Genomic DNA, 18,418 nt, shown 5'->3' on the forward strand with positions numbered 1-18,418 from the left:
AAGGAGGGCTCAGGTAAAGATTTTCTAAGTATGATATGAGGTTTATAAAGATTAAGAACTGTTGTCTTATCTAAAATGTGAATGCTGATGTCTGGATTAGATTCTGAGCCAAGAAAAAAAAAAAAGGCAAAAAAATATAAGGAATTGGGAGATCTCCATTCTGAAAGTCAGCTTTATGCTGAGAAGTGTTAAGTGCATATGAGAACACAAACGCACCATTATCACAACGCTGTGCTGCACCCTGAATATTTAGCACACAACTGGGTTTGACTGGCTCTGGCCCAAGGTGAAGGAAGCTACCTCCAAACAAGTGTAAGGCTGATATATTGGAGAGTGGAGATGCTGAGAATATTTAGGGCATCTGAAAAAAATGGTACATGTGGTTTTCTGTAGCTCTACCTGTAATGAAAAGTTGAAAAACCAGTTTGTCTAAACACTGATTTGGAAAATGTAAACATCCAGAAGAAATCTGAGGTAAAGGATAACATGAGTTTTTCCCCACAAAATGAGGATGAAAGGTTTTTATTACTGTTGCTCATATCTAAAGTGTCTCTTAAAGACCTAGCTACAGGATTAAGTAAAAGCAAGATACATATAATCATCTTTTCATTGTTATTTCACCAGATTAGCACATACTGAAATACTTCTTTACATATGAGAAAACAGCCCCAGCTGGGTTGCTCAGTTTGTTGAAACACTGTCCCATACACCAAAAGGTTGCGGGTGCGATTCCCAGTCAGGGCACATATGTAGGTTTCGGGTTCTGATCCCCGGTGGGGGTGCATAGCAGGCAGCTGATCAATGTTTCTCTCTCACATCAATGTTTCTCTCTCACATCGATATTTCTTTCTTTCTTTCTCTCTCCTTTTTTCTCTCCCTAAAATCAATGAACATATCCTCAGGTGAGGATTAAGAAATTTTCTTTATAAAATGAGAAAACAGAATTATCCATCTACCAAAGCTAACAAAACAAAAACAACAAAGACCACTCAATATTACAGAGTTCTTTAAACGTTCACTTAGAGAACTGCATCAGTGAAAAATTAAATAATTTTCAAATTAGTAACTTGATTATAATGGTAGTCTTCATATTTGTGTTTCAAGCATTTTAATGACATGAGAGTGTATATTTGGGTACAGGTGGTAATTTATCATCAAGGTCACACATTATAAATGTGAAGAAGTGTAGGCACCAACATTTTTTGAAGGGAAAGCGAAAATTGGTGCCCAAGAGTAAACTAAGTGCTGACCCAAAATTTCATCTGCCTTTTCTAAACTCTCTCCCACATCTCAACTATCCTAGCCTCACGTAATATTTTTTAGACAAATTCAGACTTCACATTCAGAGGAAGTATGGTGTACCAGTGCAGTCAGACTCCTAAGTTCAAACTCTGGTTCTGCCACTAACTAGCAGTATGACGAAGGTAAATCACTTACCTTGTGTTCTTCAATTCTAAAATGAAAGTAGAGACAGTACATATGTAAAAGGTTTATTATAAGGAAACAAGTTCAATAATCTGTCATGTGAAGCCACTATCTTCCAGGCTGAACAGAGGCTGCTGGAAAACCTACAATGTAACCTTAGCCCACTCACTAATAATACTCCTTTGCAAATGAGGAAACACATGCAATTAGATAAAGCCTCCCAATGCTATTGGAAGGAAAGGTAATAGAAATATTTATATATAAATTTTCATTTTTCAGAAGGGAAAATGGAGTCTCAGAGGTTAAATGAGATCTGCATGGGATAGCAGCATTTTGGTCCTTTAATTTATCAATTTATAAGCAAGAGTAAATTTGCCCCATAAGGTCTAGAGGGAATTCAATAAACACATAAATATATTCTATGCCCGAGGAAGAGTAGTAGTATTACTCAAATACAATGAATTAATATTATTTACCCAATGATCAGAAGCATAAATAATACTAACTTCCACTGGGATTACTACTTTATGGTGGTAAAAATTCAAATAATTGAGCAAATTTGAATCTACAGCGTCAACACTCAGGACAATCTTAAGAAAGGTTCCAAACTCTTACCATTTGCAACAGCATAGATGGAACTGGAGAGCATTATGCTAAGTGAAATAAGCCAGTCAATGAAGGAAAAATACCACATGATCTCACTCATTCATGGATAATAAAGACCATTACAAACTTTTGAACAATAATAGATGCAGAGGCAGAGCTGCCTCAAACTGATTGTCAAACTTCAGTGGGAAGGCCAGAGAGGGTTGGGGGCAGAAGGGAGGGGAGTAAGAGATCAACCGAAGGACTTGTATGCATGCATATAAGCATAACTAATGGACATAAGACACTGGGGGGTAAGGGAGGGCAGGGGATTGTCAAGGGCGCGGGGGGGGGGGGGGGGGGATGACACATATGTAATACCCTTGGTAATACTTATTATAATATATTTTTTAAAAAGAATAAAAAAAAATGACAACCACAAAAAAAAAAAAGTTCCAAGATTACATCATACTATGAAAATTATCCAACATATATTATCTTTCTTCCACATCTTGTCTGCCTCATACATCTACCCCCCAGTTCAGAAAAGATGTCCTGAAATGAGGTTTTTTACAAGGAATTTCTGTAAAAAATAAAAGCAAAAGCATCATTCTACATTTTTACATATTTGCCATTAAACTCTCTACAAACAATGCTGTCAAGAATCAACTTCAGCATCATTGCCTATACTTACAAACACACCTTTTCCCGGATTAACTTACCAGAATCAGTATTTACCAAAACACTCAGAGGGTCTGCATTTGCCTTCGGTGGACCTTCAGGCTTTGAATCAACCAAGGAATTGCTTGATCCGATGGCTGCTCTCTGTCTGGCACAGTCATTTTCCCACTTGTGATGTCTGCCAGAACTTCTGATCTTTGCCATCTGTGAATGTCTGGACATTCCCTTCATCTTACTGGAGGAAAAAAATAAAAAAATAAAAATAAATATATATGCTATTTTTAATATAAAAGACACTGACCTTTCAAAAAATATTTGAAAAAGTCTACTGAATGCAAAAGAAATCTGTCAATCAATCACTTGTAGCCTAGTTCATTAAAGAGACCAGAATAAAATAAACTCAATGGTTTCCAAACACAGAGAACTCTATGGAAGAACTTTAAAAGAATAACACACCACAATATACCATATTTTATCAATTCCAAGATGCACATTGCTTCCCACATTTTAATACCTCTGAAATTGGGCTATGTTGTATAATCAATAGCAGGTGAATTTAACAGGCAGCTTTCTTTCATTCCTATTGTACATAAAAAAGTGTTTCTCATAAAGTGTGTTAACTTTTGCCCAGCTGGCATGGCTTAGTGGTTGAGCTTTGACCCATGAACCAAGAGGTCATGGTTTGATTTCTGGTCAGAGCACATGCCTTTAGTGTGGAGCATGTAGTGATTCTTTCTGATGTTTCTATCTCTCACTCCCTCTTCCTTCCTCTCTGAAATCAATTTTTAAAAAGTGTGCTAACTTTTATCTACTCATTTTTAAGGAGCCTGAAAGTTTCTGAAGCATTTACAAATATACTGCCTTGTTTAATTTTCATGACAGCTCTTTGAAATTAGTTAGACAGGTACTATTTACTTTACAGGAGGATAAACTTATAGACTGAGCACAATTTCACAGCTACCTCAAATTCAGTGCCCTCTCAACCACTACAATTACTCCTCTTAGAAGGAAAAAAAAAAAAAAAAAGCCGAACCGGTTTGGCTCAGTGGATAGAGTGTCGGCCTGCGGACTCAAGGGTCCCGGGTTCGATTCCGGTCAAGGGCATGTACCTTGGTTGCGGGCGCATCCCCACTGGGGGGCATGCAGGAGGCAGCTGATCGATGTTTCTCTCATTGATGTTTCTAGCTCTCTATCCCTCTCCCTTCTTCTCTGTAAAAAATCAATAAAATATATTTAAAAAAAAAAAAAAGGAAAAAAAATACTGTGTCAGCATATTCTAATGTAAACTACGTGTAGAGAAAAAAAGGTCATTTTATTATTTTTTATTTTTTTTAATTGATTTTTTAGAGAGAGAGAGAGAGAGAGAGAGAGAGAGAGAGAGAGACTTCGATGTGAGAGCAAAGCATCGATTAGCTGCCTCCTGCACACCCGCTATGGGGGATTGGCCTGAAACCTGGGCATGTGCCCTGAGAATCAAACTGGTAATCTTTTGGTGCACAGATGAAGCCCAACCGAGCCACACCAGCCAGGGCAAAAAAAGGCCATAAAAAAAAAAAAAAAAAAAAAGGTTTATGCCCTGGCTGGTGTGGCTCACTGGATAGAGCATCCACCTGGGCACCAAAGGGTCTCAGGTTCGATTTCTGGTCAAGGGCATGTACCTGGGTTGCAGGATGACTCCCGGGCAGGGCAAGTGCAGGAGGCAACCAATCTCTCTCTCTCTCTCTCTCTCTCTCTCTTTCTCTTCCCCCCGCTTCCCTCCCTCCCAATCAATGAGAAAAATATCCTCGGGTGAGGACTAACAAAAAAACAAACAGGTCTATTCCCAGTAGACTGTAATATAAGGTATCCTTTGGTGGGGCTGAGTTTTCACAAAGATACATATGCTTATCCTAATTTGTCATCAGGCAAAATTCACTTAGGAGTATAAAAACTAGAAATCTGGGTTAATTTTGCCATCTTCTGGTTGTGTCTTTGACAATATTAATACCTCTGAGTCAGTTTACTCCCTCATCTGTATGTAGAATGGGAACCATAGAGATGTAGAGAGAATTACCATGAAGTGCTTCTAGAACAAGTTAACATACTGGGCCCTTAATAAATGGTAGTTATTACTGAAAGGAGTTAAAGCAGAATTAGTAGATAGGGTTAGGAGTAGAAGAAGGAGGAATCGTAGAATAGCTGAAACAAATAAAAAAATGTTTTGCAGAAAACAGGATGTTTTGAAACAAAGATGTTTTTCTTGCAAGTGCAAAACAAAATGTTGCAAAAAGGCCAGAAACCAATCAGAGAGCGGCACAGATAGACAAAGAGCAGGCCTTCAGCAGATATAAGGGGAAGAGCAGAATGCTGGGGAGCCCGTGTTTGTTTGCAATAAATTCCTGCCTTGTTTTGAACTCCTCCGATCTGCACTTCAGCTTCATTTTTTTATTCCATGAGACACAACCCTGGGAAGAATTCCTGCTCACCTGTTCCCATATTCATTTAATATCTCTGCAATGCATGAGTTCTTAATCCTTTTAGATTCACCATAATCTTTACAAAGTCCCATCCCAAAAAATCCTATATAATAAAGGGGTAATATGCAAATTAACCCTCAAGCCCTCACATCATCACAAGATGGCCACCCCCACGTCATCACATGATGGCCGCCCCCATGTTGTCACAAGATGGCCAGCAGGGGAGGGCAGTTGGGGGTGAGCAAGCCTGCAGGGGAGGGCAGTTGGGGGTGAGCAAGCCTGCAGGGGAGGGCAGTTGGGGGTGACCAGGCCTGCAGGGGAGGGCAGTTGGGGGCAACCAGGCCGGCAGGGGAGCAGTTAGGTGTCAATCAGGCCGGCAGGGGAGCGGTTAGGGGGTGATCAGGCAGGCAGGCAGGTGAGTGGTTAGGAGCCAGCAGTCCCAAATTGGAGAGGGTGCAGGCTGGGCTAAGGGACAACCTCCCCCACCCCCACCCCCAGTGCATGAATTTTGTGCACCGGGCCTCCAGTCATATATATGCTCCAAATTTTGCAGAGAACCATGGACCAATTTCCATCCAGAAATGTTGTGCTAATACCTCAACAGAGTCATCAAAGCCAAAACAAATAATGTTGCTGCCTCTAGCCCACCATCACCATGAGGATAATGAAGAGTGGCCACTTTCCTCAGGCTCCCAATCACAATGCCTTCCCTGTATCCATTCAGAGATGCTGCCTGCACGTGACCACAGCTCATTTTTGAATGATCATCTTTAAGGTAATCACTAATAAGTAATGAGTTAGGATGATCCTTTAACTGATGAGATCAGTAAGACTTAATTGAAAAAATAGTTATTTAGTATTTGCATTCCACCCCACCTTTGAGGGATTAGTTCTATTACACCATTGTTTGACACTCATTTAAAAGGAGAGTTTATTTAATCAACATTTAATGAAAATAAAAACACAGATGCACTTGAAGTGGAGAGATTAGGAATCCAATCTAATAAAAGAGGGAATATGCTAACCGAGTGCCCCGCCCTCAAAGGTGGCGGCACCCACAACCACAAGATGGCGGCATCCAGTCCCCTCAGCCCCACCGGGGCGGCCTGAGGCGCAGGCAAGCCTTAGATGACGGCTGCCCAGCCGCCCAGGACCGTCTGAGGCTCAGGTAACCAGGGCCATCCAAGGCTTGCGCTGCTGGCAGTGGCAGTAGCAGAGGTGTGATGGGGCACCGCCTTCCTCTGATCTCAGGGTCGCCTCCTGCCCCTGAGGGCTCCCAGACTGTGAGAGGGGGCAGGCCAGGCTGAGGGACCCCCCTCCAATGCATGAATTTTCATGCACCAGGCCTCTAGTAATTATAACTAAAAAGCTAACTGAGAAGTAAATATAATATTAACAATTATTCAACTAATCCAAAAGAAGGAAACAAAAAAATTGGAAAAAATGTAAAGCAAATAGGACCATGGTAGACTGAAACCTAAATATATTAGTAATTACATTAAATGTAAATAAACTAAATCCTAGCTATAAAAGGTAAACATTTTCAGCCTGGATTTTTTAAAATGTCCAAATTATCTACACTAATAAAAGAGAAACATGGTAATTAGCGTACAACCGCTACCCTTTTCATTGGCTAATCAGGGCGATATGCAAATTAACTGCCAACTAAGATGGTAGTTAACCACCAACAAAGATGGTGGTTAATTTGCATATGTAGGCACAATGCAGGGAGGCGAAAGGGAAAGCAGGAAGAAGCCCCCTGCCACTGACAGTGATCGGAAACCGCAGGGAGCTGGGGGTCCCCTGCCCAGGCCTGACACCTCTGCCGGAGGCCTCAGGCCTGGGCAAGGGGCCGATCCGGTGATCGGCGATCGGAGGGTGATGAGGGTCAACTCCTCTGGCCAAGGCATCAGGCCTGGGCAGGGGGCGGAGCCAGCAATCAGAGGGGGCTGGGGGTCCCCTGCCCAGGCCTGATGCCTGGGTCAGAGGTGTCAGGCTTGGGCGGGGGGTGGAGCAAGCGATCAGAGGGAGATGGGGGTCCCCTGCCCAGGCATGATTCCTGGGCCAGAGGCATCAGGCCTGGGCGGGGGTCAGAGCCAGTGATCGGGGGGAGATGGGGGTCCCCTGTCCAAGCCTGACACCTCTGGCGGAGGCGTCAGGCCTGGGCAAGGGGCCTATCAGGTGATCGGAGGGTGATGGGGGTCGACGCCTCTGGCCGAGGCATCAGGCCTGGGCGAGGGCAGAGCCGGTGATCGGGGGGCGAGGGGGTCCCCTGCCCAGGCCTGAATCCTGGGCCAGAGGCATCAGGCCTGGGCCAGGGGCGGAGCCAGCAATCGGAGGGGTCTGGGGGTCCCCTGCCCAGGCCTGACGCCTGGGCCAGAGGCATCAGGCCTGGGCGGGGGGCAGAACCAGTGATCGGGGGGAAATGAGGGTCCCCTGCCCAGGCCTGACACCTCTGGCAGAGGCATCAGGCCTGGGCAAGGGGCCGATCCTGCGATTGGAGGGTGATGGGGGTCAAGGCCTGAGGGCTCCCAGTATGTGAGAGGGGGCAGGCTGGGCTGAGGGACACTCCCCACCCCCCCCACCCGGTGCACGAATTTCGTGCACCGGGCCCCTAGTATAGTCAATAAAGAAATACACTTTTAAATACACAGACACAAAAGTTTAAAAGGAAAAGGTTAAAACACACTCTCCTTGCCCTGGCTGGTGTGCTCAGTGGTTAGAGTGTCAGCCTGTGCACCACAGGGTTTGCCCCAGGTGGGGTTCCTGTAGGAGGCAATCAACTGATGTGTCTCACACACCTTTCCACCCCTGCCCTGCCCCTCCCAGCCACCTCCTCTCTCTCTCTTCCACTCTCTCTAAAAAATCAATGGAAAAAATATCCTCAGGTGAGGATTAACAAAAACAAAACACACACACATACACACACAACCACTATCCTTTTTCCATTGCATCATACTGTACCTTTGTCATAGTCAGGTGATTGTTTACACATAGATCTGAGATTGTGGTATTAGCCAACACTACACTATCTTTATCACTCTAACTTTCCTAGCTATTCTAGAACTTTTGCATTTTCACATAAATTTTAAAGTTTATCAGTTCTGCCCTCTTTCACCATTCTACCACCCATACCCTTGCAAAAAAAAAAAAAAGAATCCAACTTGCTAGGATTTTGATTAGGAGCAATTTAAGGAGAATTGATATAAACACATTGAGTCTTCCAGTCCATGAACATTATATAGCCCCTCCATTTATTTAGGACTTTAATTTTTCTGAGCAATGTTTTATAGTTTTCATTATAGAAGTTTTGCAAATCTCTTGTTAGATATAGTCTTAGGTATATATTTTGATGCTACTGTAAATAGTATCTTTTAAAATTTAATTTTCTAAATTCTACTGCTAATACACAGAATATATTATTTTTACTAATATATTGATTTTTTAAAATACTTCTATGTATTTGGCACCTTTGCTAAAGTCACTTATTAACTCTAGTTGCATATTTGTTTGGATTTCTTTACATATACAATCATGTCAACTCTAAAAATTGACAGTTTTACTTCTTTTCAAATTTTATATGTACAATTTTTTCCTGCTTTACTACACTGCCTAGGATCTCCAATATAATGCTGAATAAAAGTGGTAATAGCAGATGGATATCCTTATCTTGTTTCCAACCTCAGGAGGAAAATGATCAGTATTTCACCAATAAGTATGATTTGGCTGTAGGTTGTTTGTAGCCATCCTTTATTAGACTAAGGAAATTATCTCTTATTCTCGTTTTTTTAGAGTTTCTTTTTCATGAATAGATGTTAAACCAGCCGTGGGAAACTACGGCCGCAGGCCGGATCCGGCCCGTTTGAAATGAATAAAACTAAAAAAAAAAAAAGACCGTACCCTCTTATGTAATGATGTTTACTTTGAATTTATATTCGTTCACACAAACACTCCATCCATGCTTTTGTTCCGGCCCTCCGGTCCAGTTTAAGAACCCATTGTGGCCCTCGAGTCAAAAAGTTTGCCCACCCCTGTGTTAAACTATATAAATTTCTTTTATTTTATTAAGATAATCCCATTATTTTACTCCCTCATTCTGTTAATGTAGTGAAGAACATTTGATTTTCAAACACCAAATCTAATCTTGCTCCTGGAATAAATCCCGTTTGGCAATGATGTATATCCTTTTCTCATATTGCCAGATTGATTTGCTAACATTTTTTGTTGTTGTCGTTAATCCTCTCCCAAGGATATTTTTTCCCATTGATTTTTTTAGCGAGAATGGAAGGGAGGGGGAGAGACAGAGAGAGAAACACAGATGTGAGAGAGACACATCCATTGGTTGCCTCATGCACATGCCACAAGCCACAAGCCACAACCAGGGCTAAGGATCAAACCTGCAACCAAGGTGAAGTGCATGCCCTTGACTGGAATGGAACCTGAGACCCTTCAGTCCATGGGCCAATGTTCTAACCACTGAGGTAACCGGCTAGGGCTGCTAACATTTTTAAAAGGATTTTTATGCTTCTGCTTAAAAGATATTTGCTTGTGATTTGCCTTTATCGTAATACTGTTTGGATATTGAGATCATACTGGCCTCTTCAAACAAGCTGCAAAGTGTTTCCTCATTTTCTAGTTGCTGGGAGATTTTTCTAAGAATGATATTTGTTCTATAAGTGTTTTACAGAATTAAAACAGTGAAATTAATGGCAACTATTCCAGGGGTGGGCAATCTTTCTTCTGCCAGGGCTATTTGGATATTTATAACATCATTCACAGGCCATACAAAATTATCAACTTTAAATTAGTCTGTTATATTTGGGCAAACATTTAATTAACTCACCCCTAATGTCTTGGCAGGGCCAGACCAAATGATTTCACGGGCCTCATCCAGCCCTCGGACAGGACGTCCCCTACCCTGGATTTAGGCATCCCAGTCATCAGCCAGGTTAGATCAGCCATCAGTTAATCAACACCCACCTCTAATTGAGCCTTGTCAAGATCAGCAGATATGTCTAACTGTACCACAGCTATCTCCAGATGTCTGAGCAACTGACTGCTGTATTTTTTTAAATATATTTTTATTGATTTCAGAGAGGAAGGGAGAGGAAGAGAGAATTAGAAACATCAATGATGACAGAGAATCATTGCTTGGCTGCCTCTTGCATGCCCCCATACTGGGGATTGAGCCCACAACCCGGGGGAGCAAGAATCGAACTGTGACCACCTGGTTCATAGGTCGACACTCAACTACTGAGCCTTGTTAGCTGGCAACTACTGTATTGTTGTTGTTTTTTAAAAAAGGACACCCATTAAGAGAGCAAAATGGCAAGACACAAGCTGTGAGATAACAGGGCAATACATTTATTCTACTCCAAAAAGGATTGTATTTACCAGTAAGTAAATAATTCCTACAAGTCAAGAAAAGCAAGCCAATTAAAAACTAGATAAAGACTTGAAATAGTGTATCATAAGAGAATACAAAAATGGCCAATAAGAGTATCAGAAAGTGTGCGACATCATTAGTCACGAGGAAATGGTAATACACGAAAAGGTGTAACAGTACCAAACACTGACCAGGATACAGAGCAATTAGATGTAGTTAATTGGAGTGTAAACTGGTACAACCATTTTGGAAAACTATTTGGCTGTATCTATTAAAGCTAAATACATGAATGCCTTATGACCTAGTATATGTTGTGCATTGTATATATGATATACAAATACACATACGCACACGTATGGTATATACTTATCTATAATAATAAAAGCGTAATATGCTAATTAGACCGGACATCCTTCCAGACGAAGCCGGGGCTGCAAGGGAAGCTCGGATCCCAGGTGCCAGAGGGAAGCCAGTGCCGGCAGCCGGGGGAAGGAAGGCCTTACTCTTACATGAATTTCGTGCATCGGGCCTCTAGTCCTATATAATAAAACCCTAATATGCAAATTAACCACACAGTGGAACTACTGGCCAAACGACTGGTTGCTATGATGCGCACTGACCACCAGAGTGCAGAAGCTCAGGAGCTGCCCCCTGGTGGTCAGTGTGCTCCCACAGGGGGAGCGTCACTCAGCCAGAAGCCAGGCTCACGTCTGGCAAGCACAGTGGTGGTGGTGGGAGCCTCTCCCGCCTCCACGGCAGCGCTAAAGAACAGTGAGCCAAGTGGTAAGGAGCAGCGAGCAGGCAGGCAGTAAGGAGCGAGGAGTCCTGGACTGCAAGAGGGATGTCTGACTGCCAGCTTAGGTCCTGGGGGAATTGGGCCTAAGCCAGCAGGCAGACATCCCCTGAGGGGTCCCAGACTGTGAAAGGGCACAGGCCAGGCTGAGGGGCGCCCCCTCCCCCGCCCAGTGCATGAATTTCATGCACCGGGCCTCTAGTATATATATATGTATGTGTGTGTATGTGTGTGTGTAATGAGTTCTTACATCAACAAAAAACATGTAAAAGAATGTTCATAGCAGCTTTATTCATAAAGCCCAAACTGGAGACAATCCAAATGTCCAACAGTGAGAAGATATATTTTCTCACAATTGAGTTTTACGCAGCCATAAAAATAAACAATTTATAGCTACACACAATATAAATGAATCTCACAAAGTAATTTTGAAATTACACACAAAAGAATGGTAAAAATGACACTTTTTTTTTTACTATACTATACTTTGTTATTTTAGAACACTCTATTTATAAAAAAAGTTTGCTGTAAAACAGTATACTGTGTTACATTAGTAGAGCCTTATACATATCATGTTTACTGCATCTCTTGACTGATTTTCTCTTGTGCTTGATTTAATCTCATGTTTTATAAATTGTGTTTTATAAACATTATAAATTCGTAAGTATTATAAGTATACAGTAATGGCTTAGGCTTTCATTCACTCACCACTCACTCACTGACCCACACAGAGTAACTTCCAGTCCAGCAAGCTCCACTCATAATAAGTGCCCTATACAGGTATACCATTTTTTATCTTTTATATAGTATTTTCCTGTACCTTTTCTATGTTTAGACATAAAATACTTACCATTGTGTTAACAACTGCCTACAGTAGGTAGTACATGTTTGTAGCCAAAGAGTAATAAACTATACCATATAGCCTAGGTGTGTAGTAGGCAATACTATACTTTCGACTTTGCATAAATACACTCTAAAATGTCCACACAATGACAAAATTGCCTAAATGCATTATTAGGTGTATAGTTGTTTGTGTATGTGTGTACACAAATCTATCAAGTTGTACATTTAAGATTTGTATATTTTACTTATATTAAAAATATATTTCACTAAAAAATAAAATGAAAAAAATTCTGAAAAAAAAATCTATGAAGGTGAGGGATAGTGAAAATATGGTGTCTCATGCATTGCTGGTAGAAGAGTAAATTAGAACAGCTTCTATGATAGATATTTGGCAGTTAGTTATCAATATTACAAATATACATATCTTTTGACTCAGCAAATCCACTTCTAGGAATCCATCCTCAGAAATACCTGCACATGTGTAAAATGTATGTATAGAGCAATAATGGCAACTTTTTATTAGTAAAAGATTGGTAAGAATTTAAGTGTCTGTCAATAGTTACCAAAAAACGACCCTGTGGGATATCCTTACGCTGCCTACACATCCTTAAAGAATGAGGAAATCTGTTATATATTAATATGGGACAATCTACAAGTATATTATTTGGCTAAAAACCAAGATGTAGAATAGTGTGAAAAAAGAAAAAAAGATTATTATCTATGTGCTGTATACATATACATATGGGATATCTGTGAAAGGATAAAATGGATTGTCTTTGGGAAGGAGAATTGTTTAGCTGGGAGACAAAGACAGAAAGGACTTATTAATTATAAATCTTTCTGAAAACCATACAAATATAGGGCAATTACTATTTTAAAAATTTTTAAGTAAAAGAGTACAAAAGCAAATATTTTAGCATCGGGAGTGTAGAGATTTTAAGATTTTGGTATACGCTCTTTTTTTATTTATAAGTATAAATGTTTAAAATAAGCAGTGAGAATGCAAGCAATTTTAAGGAACTTACCCATACTGTGTTGTTGTCAATACTGCACCTCTCTTTTCCTTTTCAAGTTTTAACTTCTTCTTCCTTTCAATATTGGCCAGAGTTGGGTAGTTTCTACAAAATAAAGTTTAAAAAATTATAAAAAGACTTTTAGAACATAACTTTAAGTACACTATCAAGCAATTGCTGTATTTATCAATCTTGGCTTAAGGACTAACACGATAAATGATAATTTATATAAAACTTCATATAAAATTTATATACACCTTTAATTCCTCCTTCTAGAACCTTTTTAAGGGGAAAACAGTCGACTATAACAATGCTACTCAAAGTGTAGACCAACTGTGAGTCCACAAATTTTATTACCAGTCTGTGAGTAGGTAAGGAGCTTTACACTAAAATTTAAATCAAATATATCACACATTGTGCTCAAATTGGTCCAATTCATCTATTTGGTGTGTACGTACCTGTAGAAAAAAATATGTAATCAGTTATGCAAATACATAGTAGGAACATCCAAAGTTATCATGATGAAGAAGAGACTGTTCTCAAAAAAGATAGTCCACCAGGTAGGATAAGAAAAGCACACAAATAGCTTTAACAAAGGGCAAAATATAGTAATTACCCCCAAAGAATATAAAGATTGGAGGGTGGAAGAAAAGATCATATTGAGCTAGAGAAATCCAGAAAGAAAGGAACATGAAAGAAATTGTCTTAAATGGTGTTAATCAACAGAAATCAGAAAGAAAAGCTTTTGAGTGTTCTAAGCAGAGCAAACAATGCAGACTAACCAAGGCTTCAGAAAGTATGAGAGAGATCCAGGGAATGACAAGTGGTTCGTTCTGTATGAAACATAGTTACAGGCAATCAGACCAAATAGAGAGGCTGAGGCCAAAATGTGCCTTCAATGGAAGACTAGAAAGTTTGTATTTAATTCAGTGGAGATGGGGAGCCACTGCAAGTTATGAACAGGGAGAGATATGTACAAGGCCGTGATTAAGATTAAGTTTGACAGCAGTGTGCAAGATAAAATGCTCTGACAAAGCTTTCTTTGTTCCTTGGCACAGTTGTGTAGAGATGCAGGAACCAAACTGTGGTGGTGAAAAGAGTAGATCTTACAAGTATAAAAAGCACAGGAGGAAAACACAAACAGATCTCTACCACTCAGCCAAGCTGCTCATTAGAGAATTTTAAGAAACATCAACAAATCTTATTCTGGCATTGTTTCTACCTCTTTCTTTTTTATTTATTTTTTGTTAAAACCTGCATCACTGACTTGAGTAACACAGCCAATATGAAGCCTATTGTTTGGCCACGTTGGAAGATAAGAATTGAAATGACATTAAGTGGTAAACTAATCAGAAAAAAGGCAATGAATTTCAATGAGGACAGTGCAAAGCAATCTATTCGGCTAAGAAAAATAAACTCCATAAATAAAAGATGATGAATACACAAGCTATAAATAAACATAAGAGGAAAAGATCAAGGTCATAAGGAGATAGAAATCTGACAGCCAGTCAGTACCATAAGACTACACTTTTGGAAAGCAAACATAATCTAAGGTTATGTGAAATGGCCTCTGGCACATGTTCAAGCGTGAAATCTCCCTCTCACGATATTCCAAAGTGGTTAGAAACTCCCGGCACTGTGTCCAGTTTCATATTTCTAAACTGAAAAGGAGGGTTGAGGAAAAATAAAACTTGGAAGGGATTCAGAAGGGACTCAAAGATGATTAGCAGGATAAAAAATAAAACCTCTGAAGAAAGATGAAAAGAACTGGAATTATTTGCAGCCTTTAAAAGAGGAAGATACGTGACAATAAACAATCTCACAGAGAGGATGGTAGCTTTTTCAATCTGAAGAGAGAATATACAAAAGCAGAAACAATGAGAAAAGAGGTGATAACTTTCACAGGCCCCAGTGTCTAGGCATATAACTCACAGCTACTCAACACCCTTCATATCGCTGAAATTCACTTATTCATACTACTTATGTTTCCTCATCATTTTTCTTCTGAGTACTGCAGACCTTCACATGTTAGGCCATATGCTAAACAATAAGATGTGGTACTTGAGTGTACCATATACACACAAGCAGATGCTCCTTAAGAGATTTTCAATAACGAAGAATGTAAATGTTATAGCAAGTGGTTTAGGTGAGATGTGAAATGAATTCCTTATATGAGACATCAAGAAATTGTGGAAACTCCTTTGGTGGAAGTCTTTTTAAAAAGCTCACTTTCTCTTTCTGGCATATTCAAGTATCATTTTCCTAAAGATAAGGGATCTTTCAATATCCCTTGCAAAGCTATAAGATTCTATTTTTCAGTGCTTAAATTAATAAAATCTTGGCCCCAAATTTACACCATTCTTATTTACACAGAACCTAGAGACTAAAGACTAAGGAAAAGAAAGGTATTAGAAAGCAAATTATGCCAAAACAGGAATACAGAAATATAAGACAGAGTTACACACACAACAATCAGGAAGCCGCTCCTGCAATGTAATACTGAGATATAAGAATAAAGATAAGCCTGGAGCTTTGATGAAGTTAGAACCACAGGGCAGGTTCCTAAGTACAACGGAATTAACCAATTCAAACTCTGTTGAAAAATATCACAAACTGTCTTACACTGCACAATTACGTACAGATAAAACTTAGCCCAGTATCTCCTGTTAAAGTGGATATTACGAAGTTATAAACACTGGAATAAGTGGTATTTTCATAGTTGGTTTCTCTATTTTTATCTGCTAAAATCTCTTTTCTTCCTGTACTTCCATCTTTCCTCAATACCCCAGAGGAACTGGCCCTGAAACCATAAGCCCTTTTTCTCTCTTCTTCCTGATTCATTTCATCTCACCTCTTTACCTTCTCTTTACACCTCCAGTGACAATCCTTAAGCACTAGAGTCAATAAATGGGCAAACTTGTGCCAACCATAATTTCAGCATACATCATTCTGGTTACATTATGCTCTAACTCTTTTCCTTATGTCCAAATCACCACCCACTTAGTGACTTCTCCTCTAATCCTGTTCTCTATAAAAACACAATTTCTCTTTACTCTTACTGACCCACAACTGCTTCAACACAAGCCCTACAACTATATTTTTATTTCAAAGTCTTTCTGAACTTCAAAAAAATGTAGCATTCTTTAGGAGCAGACCCCCTCTGCTGGAATTCTGAAATAATTGGGGACACAATTTCAAAGGATTTCTTGACCTACAGCAACTACTGAAATAAACGTCACAAAACTACGCCACCTAGTGGATTCCCATCTGCTGTAAAACATGTCTCAGTGTTTCTAAAATAGAGGCTTAGGAGATAAACCTCTACCACTCATTTTCTCTAATGTCAAGTCACACAGCATTTCTACTTCATAGGTCAGGAATTAAGAACTGGTTTGTTTTTGGCTTTTTTTGCAGGTTAGTTGTGGAACGTGGTCTTTCTTTCCTGCCTGTCAAAAAATACAATGGCTTCCTCAGAAAGAATATAGCTCTTACAAGAAAGATAAAATTCAAGACATAAGGACTATTCTGCCATATCAATGTGAAATGTACTCTTTTTAGTTCAAATAACATTTTTTTAAGTTGAGGGTAATATAAATTTTAAAAGTAAATATATTTTCATAATAGGTTTTTAAAAAACTACTAGTGGAGAGAATATTAGTGTATTTTTGAGAAATCTATCAAATATGCCAAAAGAAATGTTTATCATACTTTTACTAATAAAGTACACTTATATAAATAATTTCTGACTATGTTAAAGAGCAAGTGGAAAAACAAGATATGGAAGAACTTCAGATGAATTCGGCAAGCACCAAAAGACAATTTCAGAACACTTTGTTAGAAAGCAATATTATAGGTATAAGTAAACTTCATCCAAAATTGTCATCCTCATTCTCTTCAAGCATTTTATAATTTCACAAATCTGTAACCTCCTTATTCACTCCTAGGTGCTGCCCAGTCTTCTTCCAAGTTACTCTGTTCACTGTCATAGTGATACCTTCAGATTACATTCCAGAAACTACAACTAGTCTCTCTCCCCTTTACCCCCACCTATCCCACACAAAAAGAATCACCAATAAGCATACTAAACACTTGCTCATCTATCACTTATTCAGAATAGAGCTGCTTTCAAGTATCTCTTAGAGCAGTGGTTCTCAACCTTCCTAATGCCGCGACCCTTTAATACAGTTCCTCATGTTGTGGTGACCCCCAATTTCATTGTTACAAATTGAACATAATTAAAGCATAGTGAATAATCACAAAACAATATGTAATTATATATGTGTTTTCCGATGGTCTTAGGCGACCCCTGTGAAAGGGTCGTTCCACCCCCAAAGGGGTCGCAACCCACAGGTTGAGAACCGCTGTCTTAGAGTTTTAAAATTCAACAATCCCACCAAGCACTTAGGCAAATGTTACTCCCTCTTCTCCCCTTTCCTTTGTTTGGGACTATTCCATCAACTTTGCTGTCACTAAAGGTGGCCAAGAAACCTTCTTCAATGAGAGCTACATGGAAGTCTCCTGGTTGGAGCTAAAAACAAAGCTATTGTTTTCCTAATGCATAGGGGCAAACTGGGCTATGGGTGCCTTTTGTCTTTTTCTCTTCTTTCTGCCTAGAAAGTGGACTTAATATTTTGATATGCCGAAACTGGTTTGGCTCGGTGGATAGAGCGTCGGCCTGCGGACTGAAGGGTCCCAGGTTCGATTCCAGTCAGGGGCATGTACCTTGGTTGCGCGCACATCCCCAGTGGGAGATGTACAGGAGGCAGCTGATCGATGTTTCTCTCTCATCGATGTTTCTGGCTCTCTATCTCTCTCCCTTCCTCTCTGTGAAAAATCAATAAAAATATATATTTAAAAAAAAAATTTGGATATGTGGAAATTCCTGGTGGACATGAAAATGAAACCACCTACTAAGGAGTAACAAGAAAGAGACTGTGCCTAATGGTGCTGCTGAGCAGCAACAGTAGCTCTGGACTTTTTCTACTTGGGGAAAATAAACATCTTTGTCTAAGCCACAGTAGTAAGGTTGCTGTTCCATTTATTGGAGCACAATCTTAACTGATACAAGCACCACTGCATCCTAGCCATCCTATGTAATGTGAATGCTTTCCGTACCCAACCAGGCATCTCTCGATTTTAAACCTCACCTCCTAAAAGCTTTGGCAGTTTCTTATAAAATTAAACATGCTTATCATATGACCAACCAATACAACTCCTAGGTATTTACCTAAGTCAA

The 18,418-nt window shown here is 39.8% G+C and overlaps 1 protein-coding gene across 1 annotated transcript in view; it reads right to left on the minus strand.

Moving 5' to 3' along the window:
- NUFIP1 (nuclear FMR1 interacting protein 1) overlaps positions 1–18,418 on the minus strand; it is a 51,125-nt gene that overhangs the window by 19,582 nt on the left and 13,125 nt on the right. The window contains exons 6-7 of the mRNA XM_070409036.1: positions 13,195–13,287; positions 2,733–2,926 (exon numbers count right to left, since the gene is read on the minus strand). Of these exons, the coding sequence (XP_070265137.1) occupies positions 2,733–2,926; positions 13,195–13,287 (287 nt within the window). The remainder of the gene's footprint in view (positions 1–2,732; positions 2,927–13,194; positions 13,288–18,418) is intronic.

This window comes from Myotis yumanensis, unplaced genomic scaffold (assembly GCF_028538775.1).
Source record: "Myotis yumanensis isolate MYYU_CA2020_CCGP unplaced genomic scaffold, mMyoYum1.0.hap1 SCAF_3, whole genome shotgun sequence".
In the NCBI taxonomy this organism is placed as follows: domain Eukaryota; kingdom Metazoa; phylum Chordata; class Mammalia; order Chiroptera; family Vespertilionidae; genus Myotis; species Myotis yumanensis.